A 21,278-nucleotide genomic window follows, 5' to 3' on the forward strand; every position below is an offset into this window, starting at 1 on the left:
GCAACCAAATGCTTCATGTGGACGAACTCTCAGCATCACTAAGGTTGGGGGACGGGGTACTAGGAATGCGGAAGTCGCACCTCATCTTCAGATTTCTGGGTCACTTTGCACATGCCATCCACTCTTCACCTACGTTTCCTCTCCTAGGAGTGAGGTGCGATTTCTTCCAAAGGGATGTCGTGAAAAATCTTGGGTAAACTTAAAAAATCTGTGTATAATTTTCTACTTTGCATTAAAGTCATATAACTGTCCTGGGGCTCCTGGGTGGCTCAGTTGGTTAAGCATCCGACTTTTGATTTCAGCTCGGGTCATGGTGTCTTGGTTCATGGGTTCAAGACCCGAATCGGGCTCTGCGCTGACAGAGATTGCTTGGGATTCTCTCTCTCCCTCTCCTTCTCTCTCTCTCTCAACATAAGTAAACTTAAAAAAATTTTTTTTAAATCATATATCTGTCCTATCTTCTTTGTTAAATTATAAAAACCTCAGAGGCAGGGACCCCAGCTTATTATTTTTAGTTATCCTCCAGGGTCAATAAATAGAAAATTTTCATTGAACAAATAGTCCATAAGCGACCAAAGGTAATTCATGTTATTAATCGTAAACAGAATGTCATTATCAAATAAAACAAAAGGGAAAAGAGCCAAATATAAATATGCTCTAATAGTAACTTATACTATATCTTTGTCATATTTTATATCTTTAAAACTACTTATTTGTGGGGCGCCTGGGTGGCTCAGTCGGTTAAGTGGCTAACTTTGGCTCAGGTCACAATCTCGCGGTCAGTGAGTTCAAGCCCCGCGTCGGGCTCTGTGCTGACAGCTCAGAGCCTGGAGCCTGTTTCAGATTCTGTGTCTCCCTCTCTCTGACTCTCCCCCGTTCATGCTCTGTCTCTCTCTGTCTCAAAAATAAATAAACGTTAAAAAAATTTTTTTTAAAAACCTACTTATTTGTAATATTTATTTAATATCTGTTTTAATATAATATATGCCTAAAATATAAGTTCCATGAGAGCAGGGACCTGTCTTCACTGTCACTCTAATCCTCAGGACTTAGCAAGGGCTCAACACATAGTAGGTGTTGTATGTGGTCTGCTATACCACATTACCCATTACCAGTTGTAGAGCAGACAAGTCATATCAGTAATGTCCTTTGAAGTTAAAAATAGAACTATCCTATGATCCAGCAATTGCACTACTAGGTATTTACCCAAAGAATACAAAAGTACCAACTCAAAGGGATACATGCACCCTGATGTTCACAGCAGCATTATTTATAATAGCCAAACTATGGAAGTAGCCCAAGTGTCCATCGTTAGATGAATGTATAAAAAAGAGGTGGTATATATACACAATGGAATCTTACTTGAGAATAAAAAATAATGAAATCTTGCCATTTGCAACGACATGGATGGACCTAGAGAGGATAATGCTAAGCGAAATAAGTCAGAGAAAGACAAATATCATATGATATCACTCATATGTGGAATTTAAGAAACAAATGAGCAAAGGGAAAAAAGAGAGAGAGGGGGGCAAACCAAGAAACAAACTCTTAACTCTTAGAGAAAACTGATGGCAAACCAAGAAACAAACTCAAACTCTTAGAGAAAAACTGATGATTACCAGAGGGGATGGGGGAAATAGGTGATGGGGATTAAAGAGGGCACTTATCGTGATGAACACTGGGTGATGTATGGAAGTGCTGAATCACTGTATTGTACACCTACAACCAATATTAAATTGTATGTTCACTGACTGGAATTTATGTAAAAACTTTAAAAAATAATAATGTCTGGGGCACCTGGGTGGCTCAGTCAGTTAAGCATCTGACTCTTGATTTCCGCTCAGGTCATGATCTCACAGTTTGTGGGATCCAGCCCGGAGATGGGCTTCATTCTGGATGTGGAGCCTGCTTGGGATTCTCTCTCTCTCCTTCTCTCTCTGCTCTTCCCCGAGTCTCTCTCAAATAATAATAATAATAATAATAATAATAATAATAATAAATAATACCCTTTGAAGAGTGATACTGTCATGAATCTATCAGAAATTTAATGCTGTTATTAATCACCTCTTTCCTGGGTTTCAAAGAAACTTGTGTTTCTTTTTAAAAAAACCAGAAGCAATTCATTGCCAGGAGGAAATTTTTTTCCTTCTTTTCCCATTTTTCTCTCACAATATCTTGGTATGTCTTTCTTCCAAAAAAAGATCCCTTAAACAGGTCTCTCTTACACAGAGCTGGAGCAAATCATTAGAGACAACCATCCTTTGATGCTAGAATAGAAAAATCTCTTCTTGTTTTTCAAGCTACTCTTAGCATGCTCTGGAGACCAGCTGATATTATATATACCTTTGTTTTGGTTTTCATTTTATTTATTTACTTATTCATTCATTTTTCATTTGGATAAAGAGTTCAGTTAATCATTAAAATCTATGGTGCACTGTCCTCATGGGTCTATGCAACATATCTCTCTTATTGTTATCTTCCTTCTCTTTATTCTTTATCTAGACTTCCATTTTCTCCATAAACACCATCTCTTATGTCCCTTTGTTGCCTTCAACTCCTCTACTACCACAAATGTACAATGTGTGCTTGAAAAAAAAGGTGGATTCTGCTGTTGTTGGAGTTTTTTCTATAGTTGTCCATTACATTAACTTTGTTAATCATGTTTGTAAATTTCTGCATACTCTTAACTGGGTTTTTTTTGTCTGCATGATCTATCCATCACAAAGGAAGGCTTTGATAAATCTCTCATTATGATGGTAGATTGGTAAATTCATCCTTCTATCAGTATTTGCCTTATACACTTTAAAGCTATGCTATTTAGTTACCTGTAAGTAAAGAATTTTTTGTTTTGTTTTGTTTTGTATATTTTGAAGCTGTGTTATTGGGTGCATACAAGTATGAATTGTGGAATTGAACTTATCCCAAGATTCTGGATTCCTACCAGTGCTTTTGCCTCAAAGCCTGATATTAATTAATACAACATTATTTTGTATTGTAATTGTCCATTCTTTTAGTTTCAGAGCCCTTATGTTTGAAGCAGGTCTCTTAGGAACAAACATCAAATAAGTTTATTTTTTAAAAATTCTTTTTTGTTTAACTGCAGAGTTAGTCCATTTATGTCGGTTCTCATTGCTGATATATTTGGATCGGTTCCCACTATCTTATTTTTTTTATTTTGCTTTTACTTATCTTTCTATGCATTTCCCTCCCTTCTTTTGACTTAAATTAATTTTTATTCAATTCCATTCTTTTTTCTTTACTAGTTTGTAATGTATTCACTTGACTCTGTCACTTTAGATGTCATTTTCAAAATTTTGACATGAATTGAGATATTACAAAGTCCAAATTTAATCAGTATCATAACCCTCCTCCCAAATAATAAATAACCTTTGAATGCTTTAACTCTCTCAGCTTCCTGACTTCCAAGATTTCAATTCTGTCTTGATATCTTTTCACATGTTTATTTCATGCAGTCAATACTGATTTAGATTCACTCACAAGTTTACCCTCACCTTTATTCAGCATCTCTTCTTACAACTCATACTTTCCTTCTGGGCTCATTATCTTTCTTTTGAAATACATCATGAGAGCAAAATGAACTGGTGGCGATCAATCCAAATGCATTAGCCGTTGTCATCGATGTAAATGGGCCAAACTCTGCAGTTAAAAACATGTGCTAGAAATCCAAAGGTTGGTTAGTAGTGATAAAAGTCCAACGCACCAGGAAGATGTACACTTAGATGGACCCAATAACATGGCTTCAAAATATACAAAACAAAAATTGACAAAATTGTCAACTTTTTGAAAATTTCTCAGTCTGGGTCTGCCAAATATGTAATTCATGTTTCTGCCATATTCATATTCAATGCATCTGGTGGGTCCTTTATTTCAGTTATTTTAATTAATCTCTCCAGATGTTCTTATTACTGCCTCATGGTTTCCAAATTCTCCTTCATCCCTTTTAGGACATTAAAAGCTTATAAAAAAAAATTTTTTTTTGGTCTGTTGATTCTGTTCTGGCAGGTGTAAGCTTCTCAGTTTGTTGTTCTTTCTTTCTTAATGGTGGCATTCCTCACGTGTTTTGTTATTCCCCCCTTCGAGATCATTCCTCCTGAGGATATCAACCCAAATGTCCTAGGAGAAGGGTCAGAGGCCGGGTCCCCCAGATGTGACCAGCTGGTGAGTTTGGGACTAGAAGGGGGCCAACCTTCCTCAGGCCAGAGAGGTCCATTGCCTCCCTCTCCCCTGTTGGCCACACCACTACCCTCACCTTCCCACAACCTCTCTGGAGACAAGGGCATTGCTCTTCTCCAAGAGCTTTCTTTCTCCATGGCACTCACGTAGCCTTGGAGGCAAAGAGGAGAATAGCAGGAAGAGAGAGTGCCCAGGGACCAGCCAGTCCCTGTGACACCTGTAGGTGTCACTACCCCTCTTTCCACTCAGCCATGCTTAAAGTTGCCCTGGGGTAAGCCCACTCCCCTCTGCTAGTGGTGGGCTGGCTGCTGATTTTCTGCTTTACAGAGGTGATGGAGAAGGAAGCACATGGGAGAGAAAAGGACAATTAAAACCCCTGCCCCCCAAAGGTGGCTTCCTAGTCCCTCGATCTTGGCTGCCTCATATCTCCTAATGCACAGCAAGAAAGACCCAGCCACTCTTCATCGTGTTTGTGCTGGTTTCTCAGATCTCTAAACAGCCCTTTTGCCTTCGTGACCCTCCAGGTTGGATTTGCAAGAGTGAACTAGGATCCCATGCCACTTTGCAACCATGTCTGGGATCATAGATGTCTTTAAGAGGGCAGAGTTATATTTATATATAATCCACATATATTATAGACAAGTCGGTTTAACCAAACACATAATAAATCATAAGAGTTTTGGGTTTGTTTGTTTTTTTTGAGAGAGAGAGGGAGACAGAGAGGCAGAGGGAGAGGGAGAGAGAATCTTAAGCAGACTCCACACCCAGGGTGGAGCCCGATATGGGTTTTGATCTCACAACTGTGAGATCAGGACCTGAGCTGAAATCAAGAGACGCTTAACCTACTGAGCCACCCAGATGTCCCAAGAAATTAAAAAAAAATAACTAAGTAAATAAATAAATAATCTGCCATACCTGAATCTTGGAACAAGTTCTAATCCTATGCCATTTCCAATGCAGAGGATGTGATGTTCTAGAAGCTGAGAAACGTAACTAATATTCAGTACATAATAACCTAGCACAGAGGTTCTCAAAGTATACAGTCCGCAGGCATTTCTTGAAACTGAACAGTAAGTCTGTCACTTCAAGGAAAACAACTCATAGTACTTATTGTGATAAATTTTGAGATTTGATAGTGACATATGATAAATTTTGATAAAACAAATTTGAGCAAAATTAGAATTTTATAAAACTTATATCACCACTGTGACCTTGACCACTTTCCAAAACTCAAAGATTTTTCTAATGAGATCAGAGGTGAGATTAACAAATCTAATTTGTTATTGCATAATGAATGTTTCGATATTTACAAGATCTGTATAACTTCGTGAACCATTTTTTCCCAAATGACATGCAAAGTATTACAAAATCAGGTATGGACACAAAATCCATTCAAAGTTTAAGACAGACCCATGGATTTTAATCTAACAGATCACTGATCTGCAACTAACAAAGAAGAAACTACGGCCCTGTTGAGTTAATAACAAAGAATATCCACAATTATCTGAAAAGGCTATTAAAATGCTTTTCTGTTTTCTAACAGTAAGAGGCTGGGCTTTTCTTCATATACTTCAATTAAACAACATATTGCAGTAGCTTGAATGCAGAAACAAGTGTGAGAATCCACCTTGCATTAAGCCAGACATTTAAAAAGTTTGCAAAAGTGGGGCGCCTGGGTGGCTCAGTCTATTAAGCGTCTAACTTCAGCTCAAGTCATGATCTTGCAGTTCATGGGTTCAAGCCCTGCTTCGGCTCTGTGCTGACAGCTCAGAGCCTGGAGCCTGCTTCAGATTCTGTGTCTCCCTCTCTCTCTGCCCCTCCCCCGTTTGTGCTCTTTCTCTCTCAAAAATAAATAAATAAACTTAAAAAAAGTTTGCAAAAATGTAAAACAATACCACTATTCTCACTGCTTTTTGATGTTGTTTTGGAAAATGTTGTCATTTTTCATAAAAAAATTATTTGTTGGTGTAATATTGTTATTTTAAAATGAATTAATAGATATGCGTTTTTAAACTAGTGCAGTTTTAATTTCTAACATGGTAAATAACGATTGATACAATCCACAAAAACAAAAGGTTCTGGGAGTCCTCCATAATTAAAAAAAATATTTTTTTAATGTTTATTTATTTTTGAGCTAGAGAGACAGAACGTGGGGGGGGGGGGGGGGGCAGAGAGAGAGGGAGACACAGAATCCGAAGCAGGCTCCAGGCTCTGAGCTGTCAGCACACAGCCCGACATGCGGCTGGAACTCACGAACTGTGAGATCGTGACCTGAGCCACCCAGGCACCCCCCGTCAATAAATTTTAAAAGTGAAAGGGGTCCCAATACAAAACGGTGTGAGGATCTCTGCCCTGGTCATACTGGATGCTTGAACATCAAAATACTCCCAAGCTCATTGGGAAGCATCTGCGGACTCAAACCTCTCAAACGACCTCTCCAAATTCATTACCCCAGCCCCTCCCGTACATCAGCAAATAGAGCACGCCTCGCTTTATCATGCTTCACTTTATTCTGCTTCCCAGATACTCTTTGCACAAACTGAAGGTCTGCAGTGACCCTGAGCTGATAGAGTCTGTGGGTGCCATTTTCCAACAGCATTTGCTCACTTTGTGTCTATAGGTCATCGTTTGGCAATTCTCACAAAATTTCAAAGTTTTTCGTTATGGGTGTTATGGTGATCTGTGATGGTTACAAGTTGCTGAAAGCTCAGATGATGGTTAACGTTTCTCAGCAATAAAGTATTTTTAATTAAGGTATGTATGTTTTAATTTATTTCTTTAAGTTTTTATTGAAATTCCAGTTAGTTAACACACCGTGTTGCATTAGTTTCGTGATATAGTGATTCAACACTTCGATACATCAGCCGGTGCTCATCACGACAGAGCATCCTTAATGCCCATCATCTATCTTACCCATCCCCCATCCCCTCCCCTCTGGCAACCATCAGTCTGTTCTTTATAGTTAAGAGTTTTTTCTTGGTCAGTCTCTCTCTTTTTCTCCCTTTGATTATTTGTTTTCTTAAATTCCACATGTGAGTGAGCTCATGTGGTATTTGTCTTTCTCTGACTGACTTATTTCACTTAAAATTATACTCTGTAGCTCCATCCATGTCATTGCAAATGGCAAGATTTCATTCTTCTTTATAGCTGAGTAATATTCTGTGTGTGTGTGTGTGTGCGCATCACATCTTTATCCATTCATTAATTGATGGACAGTCGGCTGTGTCCATATCATGGCTATTGTAGATAATGCTGCTATAAACACAGGGGTTGTAGATTATTTTATTTATTTATTTATTTATTTATTTATTTATTTATTTATGTTTATTATTTTTGAAAGAGAGAGAGAGAGCAAGCAGGGAAGGGGCAGAGAGAGAGACACACACACAGAATCGGAAGCAGGCTCCAGGCTCTGAGCTGTCAGCACAGAGCCCGATGCGGGGCTCGAACTCACAGACTGCAAGATCATGACCTGAGCTGTAGTCGGCCACCCAACCGACTGAGCCACCCAGGCGCCCCTATTTTTTTAGACATAATGCTATCTCACACTTAATAGACTAAGGAATAGTGTAAACAACTTTTTTGGAGATCAAAAGTCTCATTGGACTTGGTTTATTGCCAAATTTATTGCACCGCTTTATTGCAGTGGCCTGGAACCGAACCTGTAGTATCTTCTGCTTATGCCTGTAAAGGGTTAGTACCTGGAAGGCAGGGACTCCAGACCCCTCCGGGATCCTACACTGGCATCTCTTCACATTGGTCCCTGACCTGCTATCCTGCTTCTTCAGTAGTTTGGGTCTCACTCCTGCACAGAAACCAACTGCATTGCCCTCTGAGCTTTCATGGCGATCTCATGACCCCGAAGACCTTCTCTCTACACATTCCTGTCCTCTTCATCCTTGCTTCTTCCTGACACCTTTAAGCGTGCTATTTGATAGCATTTTCTGAAAGTAAAAGTGAGATTTTTTTTTTTTTTTTGACGACAGAAATGAGGGCAGCAATACTAGGCTTTCTTGTGATTCCTGTCCCACCACCTTGAGCTGGGTGGTTTGGACAATTTACTGAAGCCCTTGGACCCTCAGTCTCTTGCTGTGTAAAGTGGGGATGACAGTATCTACCGTTCAGGGTTGTAGTGAGCTTTAAAGGTAGTCTATACAAAGAAGCAGCACACAGGCAGGGCTCAAATATCCTAGTTACTAGTATATAAATAGCCCAAAATGGAGGACCTGAGCTCTCTGACTTCTTCAAAGATAATGATCTGAATTAAACCACAACATTTTGCAAACACTTCCCAGTGACCCAGATAGTTTAGATGTAGGTCTACCACTCAGCAAGAGAGAACCTTCCACCACTGGGTAGAAAGCACACGCGCTCCTTGAAGATTATGATTTTATGTGTTGGGAAAGCACTGGCCTAGGAATCGGGGGTCCCGCTCTATTCCCAGGCTTGCCAAAACTTGAGGAATGACACACGGCCTCCGTTTCCTTATCTACAAAATGTGCGGATGGACCTAAATAATCTTTAGGGTCTCTCTCAGCTCTCAGACCCTAGGATCTTATTAAGAGGAATATCCAACATGCCCTGTGGTATTTTATTTTGCACCAAAACACTTGCTTTTTTTTTTAAGTTTATTTACTTATTTATTTTGAGAGAGAGAGAGTTGGGGGAGGGGCAGGGGTGGAATATAGGCTCTGCACCGACAGCAGAAAGCCCAACACGGGGCTCAAACTCACGAAATGTGAGATCATGACCTGAGCTGAAGTCGGATGCTCAACCAACGAAGCCACCCAGGTGCCCCAACACTTGCTTTCTGGAAGGGCCAAACTGCTGGTTCGGTCTGCCAAGGAAGTTGGAGACTATCTTTGACATTAGACATAACTTTGGGGTTTCTCTTAGATGTGACGTAGAAGATGAACAGCTTTAGGTCAAGAACTGAGTTATTTCTTCATCAGGTGCCCCAAGCTCTTGATGCCCTCCTGTGTCCTTTATGTGAGCTTAATAAATCACCTAGAAGTTTCTGTACTTAATCATCTCCATTGTTCTGGAGATTGTTCTGCCATTCATCTCCAATGTCTAGTATATAGAGGGAGAAAAGGAAGGCACAGAGATGAAGCCATCTACTCAGTGCTGGCTGGGTTGTGGGTAAACGTAACTTGACCTTGATTCGCCCACAGAGCAAAGAACCTTATTTCAGCCTCTGTCCACATCCTTTTGAGTCCTCTTTATTTTCCTTTGTCTTTCATGTTGTTCACAGGGGCCGCAAAGGCCAGAAGGGTTCTCTTTCATTTTGAACAACATCAGAGAAGAAAAACAAATCACCTAGCCCACAACCGTTTTTCACTCACCCACCTTCCCTCCCGCTGAGTAAGTTTTTACTGCACCGTCTTAGATACTGAGTAAGGCGCCTGGAAACAAAGTGCTTTGTAAACAGGTTCACGTTCACTGGCCCCCGAGCCTGCTCCCTGTCCACCTGGGCGGGGGTGGGGCGGATGGAGAGGGAGATGTGGCAGCCCCTGCCTCTCCCAGTGTGATTGTGACACCAGCAGCATCCGGCAGCTTGTCAGAAACCAGAAATTGTCTTAGCCTCCACATTTGTCCTATTGAATCCAAATGTACATTAAAAAAATTTTTTTTAATGTTTTTATTTATTTTTGAGACAGAGAGAGACAGAGCATGAGCAGGGGAGGGGCAGAGAGAGAGGGAAGACACAGAATCCAAAGCAGGCTCCAGGCTCTGAGCTGTCAGCACAGAGCCTCACGTGGGGCTCAAACTCACAGACTGCGAGATCATGACCTGAGCTGAAGACGGACACTTAACCAACTGAGCCACCCAGGCTCCCCCAAATGTACATTTTAATAAGACCCCCAGGTGACTTTTATGCTCATTCATCGTGGGGAACCACACCCACGGAGAACACAAGCACAGTCCCACTCTTTGTAGAGAATCCACCTTAGACATCACTCTGTTGGATCCAATGACTGACTGTCCTCCAACTATTAGTATTTCTGGTTCACTCACGGACACAAAAATATCAGTGGGGAACTCAGTTTAGTTCTATTCTCCTTTCAAAAACAAAAGGGTAAAAGATAAAAGAGCAGCTTCATATTGGGGGAGTGGAGTTGAGGGCATGTGGAGAAACAAGAAAAAGGGGCCTGAGCCACCCAGGACCCTTTCCCATCTTTTATTTGGAACCCAAGCAAGTGGAGGCTGCACATAGGTCCTCCTAAGTACAGTGGTGGGTAGTTGATGGTACAGGCATAGTATTTGAGAGAACAGATGCCTGGGACACAGAAAAGCTGGTCTGAACTCCCAAATCATCACTGGGTGTCCTTGGTTGTCATTCTTGCTCTCCATGACTCGAGAACGACCAATGCCTAATCTTTCCCTACCTAGCAGGGACATGGTTGCAGCGGGGAAGCTGAGCCTCCAGCATTCATTGGAAGGAAAACAAGAACCAGACAAAACCACAGTGAAAAGAGAAGAGGGTCCTAGGGCTCCTCATCCTTACCCACCCTTCTCCCCAGAACTGTCTGGTGATATGGTCCAGAGGGAGGTGGCTCTCAGTCACTGTCACTCAAGAAGAAGAAGCCAAAAGCACCCAATGGGTGTTGTACTTCAGCTGAGTAGGGAATTCCTGGAGGCAACAAATTGTACAAACATCCCAAGGGAAGACGCCCCCTGATACCATTTCAGGGACAGTGATGGAGGCAAAGTGTGAGAAGTGAGCCGATCACGTGGGATCCCTTCTGTGTCTTTCAAATTAGCATTCTAGCGAAACTCCAAAACCAGACTTGAAACCCTTGCAATGTCACAAGAGCTCAGTTTAACTCCCTCTCAGTGCACGCCAAAGCCCTTGGGATTTTCTGGATTAATAATAGGTGCTGTCTGTCTCCTTTCCCCTCTCTTACATCAAAAGTACAAGAGCTACAAGACAAGGCCACACAAATGCCCCTCTGAGCCTACTACAGTGGGTCACCCATCCTGGGAGCCCCATCTTCCAAGCTCGGAGCATTTACCCCCATCCCCCAACACCATGTTCCTCCCCTTCACAGAAAGCGGACACTTTACTCTCTGAAGAGAAAATGACATCTAAATCCAGAATTGTACCCATACTGAAAAAATTACAGAGAGGAAAGTATTTCCCTCCCTGCCTTCTAAAGAAAATTCTCTTTGCCTCCTGAGCTTCCAGACCCATGGGTAGAACTGAGAGCATAGAACAATTTCTGTTAGAAAGTCACAGCCCTTGGCAGAAGCAAGAAATGGATCTGAAAAGAAGTACAAGACTTGAAATAAAGAAAAGCCCCTGTAGGCCGAATTCCAAGAAAGAATATTCAGAATTTTTAAGGTGTAAAACTAGGGAATGAATGGGGCTGTTAGGCTATGTGGGAAGAAATTTTGTAAGTGATAATATAGGGGAAAAGTATTGAAAGACATTTTGCTGAGCCATATAAAGTGGAATTCTCCTTGGGAATGCAAACTGGTACAGCCACTCTGGAGAACAGTATGGAGGTTCCTCAAAAAATTAAAAATAGAACTACCTTACGACCCAGCAATTGCACTACTAGGCATTAATCCAACGGATACAGGTGTGCTGTTTCAAAGGGGCACATGCACCCCAATGTTTATAGCAGCACTATCAATAGTAGCCAAAGTATGGAAAGAGCCCAAATGTCTATCGATGGATGAATGGTTAAAGAAGATGTGGCATATATATACAATGGAGTATTACTCGGCAATCGCAAAGAATGATTCTTGCCGTTTCCAACTACGTGGATGGAACTAGAGGGTATTATGCTAAGTGAAATTAGTCAGAGAAAGACATATATATGACTTCACTCCTATGAGGACTTTAAGACACAAAACAGATGAACACAAGGGAAGGGAAGCAAAAATAATATAAAAACAGGGAGGGGGACAAAACAGAAGAGACTCTTAAATATGGAGAACAAACAGAGGGTTACTGGAGGGCTAATGGGAGGGGGGATGGGCTAAATGGGGAAGGGGTATTAAGGAATCTGCTCCTGAAATCATCGTTGCACTATATGCTAACTAACTTCGATGTAAATTTAAAAAATAAATTAAATAAAAGTTAAAAAAAAAATAAAGCGGAATTCTCCTTCCTTACTCCGGTGCAAAACTTGAGAATAGACAAAGTGTTTTTGATTCTTCTTTTTGTTAGATGTTATACTGCTGGGTTTTTAAAATTTTTACATATATGTATATTTTTTATGATACCTAGGGAAGCTAAAAATATCACAGATTTACTCCAGTTACCTTAAAAGGAAGGGATCTTTGAGGGTTACATCCCCCACACTCTCCTACCTCGCACTTTCTTCAGATGATATTTGGAACAGCCTTGGCAAGACATTCCAGGGAAAAGGATCCTAGCCAGGCTCTTTACTGGTTCTTGGCTACAGTTCAGAGAAGTTTCAGTGTTTCTAAATTCCAGGAAAGATGCTTTTATGAAAATGAAGTCTGTGGGAGAAAGAAGTTGTGGAACTCCCCTTGTCCCCACATGATAGATGTCCTCAGATGTTCAGGCTAAGTTGTGATGACTCTGGGAATTTCCATGGTCTTATCTAGAAAAGCATATTGTCATGCGATTAAACAGTTTTCAAGGACACAAAGTTGCTTCAAAGGTAATTTGTCTGCCTTAAAAAAAAATTTTAAGTGTTTAGAGATGTTCTTGGTTCATGATTGAGTCATTAGATTCCAAATGCATCTGAGGTCAGTCCTTGATTATTTGTGCTTATGAATAATTATGAGAGTTGCTAAGTTTATTTCTTTTCTTTTTCTTTCTTTCTCTTTCTTTCTTTCTTTCTTTCTTTCTTTCTTTCTTTCTTTCTTTCTTTCTTTCTTTCTTTCCTTTTCTGATAAAACATTGAAAGCTAAGTTTATTTCTCAACTGATTTTCTTGAGGCAAAATTATAGTGAAATGCACAGTTCTTAAGTGTACCATTTAATGAGTTTTCAAATGTGTACCCCCCATATAATCAACACTTCCATCACCTGCCTGCCTTCTTTGAGCCAACCCCATGCACCACAGGCAGCCATTCCTCTGATCGCTTTCCACACGCTAGTTCTGTCTTTTCTCGAACTTTGTACAAATGGAATCCAACATTAGGTACTATTTTGTGTCTGTCTTCTTTTGTTCAACACGATATGTTTGAGATTATTAAAAGCCTCTATAAATATTTTGTAGAAGTCTTGTAAACATACGTTTTCACTCCTCTCAGATAAATAACGTAGGAGTGGAATAGGCTGGCTCATAGGGTAGGTAACTTCACTAAAAACAACAACAATAACAACAACAAGAACCCATCGGCTTCCCAAGGAATGGTATCGTTTTGCACTCCCTTCAGTAATGTGAGAGAGTTCCAGTAGCTCTGCCTCCTCTCCAACTTCTGCTGTCATCAGTCTTATCTATATCGCCCGTTCTAATGGAATACTTCGAGGTGGTTTCCAATTTGCGTTTTCCTGATGCCTAATGATGTTGAGTATGCTGATGGACAGTCACCCGTCTCCTTTGGAGAATGACTGTTCCAGTCTTTGCCCATATTTTATTGCGTTGTTTGCCTTTTAGTATTGATTCGTCGTTCTTTACATAATGTGGATGTATGTCTGATGTATGTGTTGCAAACATTTGCTCCCAGTCTATCGCTTATTTTTAAAATTTTCTTAATGTCTTGGGGATGAGAAGAAATTTTTAATTTATTTTTCTTTAATGGCTGGTGCGCTTGGAGTCCTCTCTAGGAAATCTTGGCCTATCCCTAACTTGCAAAGCTATTTGCCTTCTTTTTCTCTTAGAAGCTTAAGAGTTTTGGGGGCACGTGCATGGCTCAGTCAGTTAAGCCACCGACTTTGGCTAGGTCATGATCTCGCAGCTCTTGGGTTTGAGCCCTGCGTCAGGCTCTGTGCTGATGGCTTGGAGCCTAGATCCTGTTTCTGATTCTGTGTCTCCCTCTCTGCCCTTCCCCTGCTCGTGCTCTGTCTCTCTCTGTTTCAAAAATAAACAAACACTAAAAATTTTTTTCTTAAAAAAGCTTACAAGTTTTGACTTTTATATGTACACCTATTATGGACAAATTGAGGATATGGATCTCCTATGTTTAGATGCATAATAAAATTAATTTTTATATGTGGAGTAACGTTCTTCCCCCCCCCCCCCCATAAATTTATCCATTTGTTCCAGGACATTTGTTGAGAAAATTTTCATGCCCTCATTGAACTACCACGGCATATCCATAAAACAATCGACTGAATGTACATGTGTGAGTCTATTGCTGGACTTTCTTTCTGTTCTATTACTCTACTTGTTTATCCTTTTTGTAAAAAATTTTTAATGTTTATTAGTTGAGAGAGAGAGAGAGAGAGAGAGAGAGAACAAGCAGGGAGGGGCAGAGAGAGGGAGACACAGAATCCCAAGCAGGCTCCAGCTTCCGAGCTCTCAGCACAGAGCCTGACTCCGGGCTCCAACTCACGAGCTGTGAGATCATGACCTGAGCTGAAGTCAGACGCTTAGCCCACTGAGCCACCCAGGCTTCCCAACTACTTGTCTATCCTTTTACCAATATGTACTGTCTTGGTTCCTGCAGCCCTATAGAAAATCTTGGTATCAGATGATGTGAATTCTCCAAGTTTGTACATTCTTTTTAAGATTGTCTTAGAAATTCTAGGTCTGTTGTGTTTCCAAAGAGGTTTTAGAATCAACTTGCCCAATTTCTACCAAAAAGCATGTTGGATTTTTTTTCCAATTGTAACTACATTGAATGTGTTGCAAAATTTAAGGTAAAATGACATCGTTTTTTAAAAAATAAATCTTGCAATTCACAAACATTGTACATTTCTCCATTTACATAGTTCTTTAATTTATATTGGTGATGTTTCAGAGTTTCCAGGCCAAAAGCCTTGCAAGTTGTTGGTAAATTTATTCATGAGTATTTTACGAGTTTTGATACTATCATAAATGAAATTGTTTTTAAATTTTTTAATTTTGTAATTGGTTGCTTCCGGCATACAGAACTAACCACAAGTGATTTTTGTATATTGAGACTGCTAAATTTACTAAGTTCTGGTAGTTATTTTGCAGATTTCTTAGTACTTTTATGTAAGCAATCAAGTAATCTGTGAATATCGGTTCTTATTTTGAAATCTACCTTCTGATGTTAATGTAGCCACCCCAGCTTTCTTATGCATACTCTGCATAATATCTTTTTATATTTTTTAATTTCAACCTATCATTGTCTTTGTATTTAAAGTATGTTCTCTTGTAGACGGCACAGAGTTGGGGTCCTGCTGTTTTATCCAGTCTCAAAGTTTCCATCTTTTAATTTTATGTGTTTGATGTATGTTTCGCATAATTACTCATGTGGTTGGCTTTAAGTCTGCCCTCTTGTCTGTTTCCCAGGTGTTTCATTTGGTTTTGTATTCCTGTTCTCCCTTTTCTCTCTTAATTTTGGCTAACAAAATAAGTATTTTAATACTCTATGTCTCTTATTGCCATTTTTAGCTATGCTCTTTGTATTATTATTTGGCAGTTTCTCCAAGCTTTCTAGCATGCATCCTTAACTTATCACGATCCCCTTAGACTTTAATATTGTATCATTCCATATTATAAGAACTTCATGATAGAAACATTCCACTTTTCTATCCCAACCTTTATACTGTAGTGGTTATATATTTTACATTTATATCTATAATAAAACTCACCATACATGATTTTTTTTAAATTTTAAACAGTTTTCTTTCAAAGAAATTAAAAGCTGATCCTTCCACTTATGTAAATATTTACCAGCACTCTTCATTATTTCCTGTAGATCTGTATTTCTGTTATAGCCTGAAGAACTTCCTTCAGCATTATCTTTCATAACGCAGGTGTGCTGGTAACAAATTCTCTAGGCTTTCTTTTATCTGAAAATATATTAATTTCATCCTCATTTTTGAAAGATGTTTTCTAGGTAGAATTCCAGACTTACAGGCTTTTTTTTTCTTTTTACAACCTTAAACCTATTCTACCCTTATTTTCTGACTTGCATTGTTTCTGCTGAAAAGTCCGTCGTTACTCACTATTGTTCCCTGTATGTCACATGTCCTTTTTCTCTGACTATTTTTCTGATTTTCTCATTATTTTTGGTTTTCAGCAGTGTCGCTATGATGTACCTAGGTGTGGTTTTCTTTATATTTATGCTGCTTGGAGTTAACTGCTTACATTTCTAACTGCATCTTAGAAATGTAAGTCAATGTTTGTCATCAAATTTCAGAACTTTTTTGGCCATTATTTCTTCAAATACTTTTTCAGCTCCATTCTTGTTCTCCTATTGCTTTTGGGTCTTCAGTTAAATATGATAGACTGGGGTGCCTGGGTGGCTCAGTCAGTTAAGTGTCCCACTCTTAATTTCAGGTCAGGTCATGATCTCACGGTTTGTGAGCTCAAGCCATGCATCAGACCCTGTGCTGACAGTGCAGAGTCTACTTGGGATTCTCTGTCTTTCCCTCTCTCTCTCTGCCCCTCTCCTGCTTCTCTCTTTTTCTCAAAAAAAATTAGCATTAAAAAATATGATAAGCTATCTGATATTATCCCATAGATCACTGAAGGTCTATTCAAATTTTTGTTTGAAATTTTTTCTCTGTGCTCATCAGTTTGGATAATTTCTATTTGATTTGTCTTCGAGGTGTGGCTAAGCTCATTTCAGATATTGTAATTTTTAGTTCTAGAATTTTTATTTGGTTCTTTTTTTTTATAGTTTTGTTTTACCTTCTGAGATATCCTATTGATTCACTCACTATTATCATGTTTCCTTAGAATTAGTAGCTGACAATTTTTTTCTTAAAGAGAAATGAAGAGTGAATATTTTCACTAGTGAATGAAAGAGAGTGAATATTTTCAGCTAGTAGGCCATGTAGTCTCTGTTGCAACCACTCAACTCTGCCATTATAGCACAAAAGCAGCCACAGACAAAATGTAAATGAATGAGTGTGGCTTTGTTCCTCTAAAACTTTCCTTATAAAAATAAATGACAGTCAATTGTCTGCTAATTCCCAAATCTGGGTCATTTTAGACTCTGTTTCAATTTACTCCTTTTTTAAAAAAATTTTTTAAAGTTTATTTATTTGGGAGAGAGTGGGGGAGAGAGTGGGGGAGGGGTAGAGAGAGAGGGAGAAAGAGGATCCCAAGCAGGCTCCACACTGTCACTGTAGAGTCTGACGTGGGGCTTGATCTCATGAACCATGAGATTATGACCTAAGCCGAAATCAAGAGTTGGATGCTTAACAGACTGAGCCACCCAGATGCTCCATCAATTGACTCCTTTTTTTTTTTTCAAATGGGTCACTTTTTCCTATTTCTTCACATGTCCAGATACATTTTGAGTTAATTTCTGGGAAGGACCTAAGGTCTGTGTCTAGTTCCATTTCTTTGCATATGGATGTCCTGTTGTCTCACCACCATGTATTGACAAGACTTCTGGTTCCATGGTATTGCTTTGGCTCTTCTGTCAAAGATCGGGTGACATCAAATGTGGGTCTATTTCTGGACTCTCTATTCTGTTACATCGGTCTATTTATTTATTCTTTCACCAATACCACCTTGTTCTGATTACTGTAGCTTGATAGTAAATCTTGAAGTCAGGTAGTTTCAATCGTCCCTTTTTGTTCTTCTCCTTCAATATCGTGTCGGCTATTCTGGGTTGTTTTGTCACTCTATATAAACTTTAGAATCAGCACTGATGTCCACAAAATAAGTTGCTGGGGGGCGTGGTTTGGGGATTGCCTTAGATAAATAAAAGCAATGAAGCTGTATAGCTAGTAAGCCGGTGGCGCTGGGATCTAGAAGCCCACTTTTCCCCCTGTTCCACCATGCTACCTTTCTTGCCTTATTATCGACTATGATTACCAGTATGTATCGAGTGCATATGTTACGTGTTCCTTTTCAATTGCTCGCCCTCTGAGCCATTCAAATTGCTTCAATTTAGTCCCTTTTTGGTCAGAAGTGGGGCACGCTGCCCTCACTCTCCCACTTCCTGTTATTCAGGAGATCGGGATCATCCTGGGTTTGGGATGATGAGGGTGGCCTTCAGCATGGCAAGATGCTGGGCAAAGAGTGAGAGCACAGAGAAGCTTCACTCCAACTGAGCAATTACCAAGCAGTCAGTAGAGTGTCCTTGCCAGTGCGGCAACCAGACTGGATTTGGTGCCTGTACTGGTGGATGGAGAGGCTGTCCTTTCTCACCCTTCTGTTTGCTATAAGTCTTCCTATCCACTTTATTTATCCAGCCTGTGGCTTTTTTCCTAAAAATCGAATCTCTTGAAGTAGAACTTGTAAGATTTGCAATAGAATCCTTTACCTGATTCGAGCAGTGCTTTTTTTTCCTCCCTTAATACTTGGACATTTGGCCACTATTTCAAGTGTCCTTGGTGGGAAGCCAGTTCCGATTATTGAGGGAGCTGAGAAAGGGTCAGGTCTTTGTGGTGTGAGAAGGAATCTGGTAAACTCACAGATGGGCAGATGGATAAAAATATATATATTTCCTACTTGCCAGACTTTGAGTACAGCACTTTACACATATCTCTTAAAAAAGAAAAAAAAAAGAAAAGAAAAGAAAAGAAAAGGAAAAGAAAAGGAAAAGAAAAAATGGCAAGGAGTCATTATTTATAGAAATTCTGACAATCCTTATTTCCTGAAAAGTATTTCTCACAGATACATGTTGTGCCTCAATTAAATTTACATGGCTTCCCTTCCTTCCTTCCCTCTTATAATCTGTAGTCTCCTCTCTTTCTATATTTGCCCAGCACGAGGCATATTCAGAATAAAAGCTCATTCATTTCTATTCATTTAGTTCGAAACATACTGTAATTTGGAGAGGAAGTTGGTTGAAGTTACATTTTGAGCCATCTCGGATACAAAAGTTTCTACGGGACGATGGCAACGGTCTCAGTTTGTTTCTAGGAAAATGTGGGGTACCCATAAATCCTTTATTAAATAAAGTGCAGGGATGTGTGATGAAATCATGGCAAGGCTAAGTGTGTGAGCACGTGACCGGAAGGTCCTGACCTCCCAACATGCTTCCTTTTCTTTGCAGAACTGTGCGATGAAAACCCGCCAGATATCCAACACGCCACATTCAAAGCCCTCACATACAAGACGGGCACCATGTTAAATTGTGAATGTAAGAAGGGCTTCCGCAGAATAAGCAACGGGTCAGCCTTCATGCTGTGTGCAGGAAACTCGAGCCACTCCTCCTGGGAAAACAAATGCCGGTGCATAAGTACCTGTAAGTGTGCCCTTTTGTGACACCACAGGAAACAGAAGGACTACAGCTCAGAGGGGGCCAGAGCTCCAGCTTTTTGTTCACTCAGCCCTACAGATGAAAAGTGGGCAGCCCAGACTATCCAGCAACTCATTTCAGTGGTTCCTGGAAAACAGTTCACTGAACAAATATTTAAGGAGTGCCTCCCAGTTCCAAGGACTGATCTAGGCACTCGGGATCCCCAACACTCAGAGAACTTACATTTTGCGGGGAGAGAGGGAACAGACGTTATACTAATAATTACTGAACAATTTGAAAATAAATCTAGTTTGCAACACTGTAAATGCACTTAATGCCCCTGAGCTGTACGTTAAAAATGATGAATATGGTAAGTTTTACGCTATGTATAACTTATCACAGTTTTTTAAAAAGTTTTTTAAAGCTTATTTATTTATGTTGAGAAACCAAGCGTGAAAGTGGGGGAGGGGCAGAGAGAAAGAGAGAGAGAGAACCCCGGGCAGGCTCCATACTGTCAGCCCAGAGCCTGATGTGGGGCTCGAACTCATGGACCGTGAGATCATAACCTGAGCTGAAGTCAGATGCTTAACTGACTGAGCCACCCAGGCGCTCCTTGTCACAATTTTTTTAAAGCTAAAAATGAAAAAAGAAGAGTCAGAATGAGCCTATGCAAAGAATAAGAAAAAGAATAACAATTTCAGTGGGCTGAATCTACCTGCCAGGCTGCATTTACTGTTTTGCATTTTGCCCCCGAAGCTCATGCCTGGTGCCGCCCACACCCTGCCTGTTGACACAGGCCTATCCTGGCTCTACCTGCAGCGACACGGCCACGTGAGCACCTAACTAGTCGCCGAGATTCCTCTGCCCCTCTCCTTCAGTGCCCTTCCCCGCAGCCCTAAGGAAGAGGCTCTGGGTAGAAAAGCAGAGGCAGTGGGCGAGGCCTTTCCTCCCCCGATGAGAGTAAAAAGGGAAGAGAAGCCCATGTCACTGTCTTATCTATTACCCACATATTCACTGTGGCCACCACGGGTTCTTCTGGGCATGTCTTCCGAGGTCAAATATACGGTCAGGCAGAAAGCATCACCGGTCCCGGGCCTTCCAGCCCAGCGTCAGGGCATTCCAAAACACGAAGAGTATTCTCCCCAAAGACCCCACTACCCCCAAAAGGTTGCTGCCTCTTGTTCAGTCTCACAAGCCCCTTGCTGGGCTGGGGGAGCAGGATTAACAACCCACAGGCGGGTCAGGCTGGTGTGTGAGCAAGGCCCCAAATCTGCACTAGGAAAGCAGAGAGGAGGAGGAAGTTGCTCTCCTCGAATGTCTTTATCTCTGGACTTCAAAACCTGGCTTGAGAGCCTCGTGGCCCTCAATGCCCGCAGTGACTGGAACCAGCTGTGCACTAAGGGTCCCAAACCTCATCGTTGCTGTTGAGGGTGAACAGAGAAGGCAGGGCCACTCGCTGGGAGATGGTGGCTGGTCACCTCCCCAGAGTGGAGTTTGGAGGGAATGACCCCCAAGGGGCTTTCTAAGCCTGAGTTGGTCTAATACCATAGTTTTGCTACTGAACATTTGTTCTCAACTGAATCCTGAAAGCTCTCATGAGACCAATTTCTCTACAAGGTCTTTTATGCACTCTGTGATAACAGAACATGGTGAAAACTGGTGGGTCTGTTTGTCCTTTAAATTTTTTTTTTAAGTTTATTTATTTATTTTGAGAGAGAGAGAGAGAGAGAGAGAGAGAGAGAGAGAGAGAGAGAGAGAATCCCAAGCAGGCTCTACACCCAGAGCGGAGCAGGACTTTGGGGCTCGATCTTACAACCCTGG

At 40.6% G+C, this 21,278-nt stretch overlaps 2 protein-coding genes across 3 annotated transcripts in view; one reads left to right on the forward strand and one right to left on the reverse strand.

Annotated features, from left to right (window-relative positions):
• FBH1 (F-box DNA helicase 1) overlaps positions 1-21,278 on the reverse strand; it is a 224,680-nt gene that overhangs the window by 21,177 nt on the left and 182,225 nt on the right. The window lies entirely within an intron of this gene.
• The window catches only part of IL2RA (interleukin 2 receptor subunit alpha), a 55,150-nt gene that overhangs the window by 19,210 nt on the left and 14,662 nt on the right, over positions 1-21,278 (forward strand). For both annotated transcript variants that reach the window (XM_058681990.1, XM_058681991.1), the window contains exon 2: positions 19,272-19,463. In XM_058681990.1, the coding sequence (XP_058537973.1) occupies positions 19,272-19,463 (192 nt within the window). The remainder of the gene's footprint in view (positions 1-19,271; positions 19,464-21,278) is intronic.

This window comes from Neofelis nebulosa, chromosome 8 (assembly GCF_028018385.1).
Source record: "Neofelis nebulosa isolate mNeoNeb1 chromosome 8, mNeoNeb1.pri, whole genome shotgun sequence".
Classification (NCBI taxonomy): domain Eukaryota; kingdom Metazoa; phylum Chordata; class Mammalia; order Carnivora; family Felidae; genus Neofelis; species Neofelis nebulosa.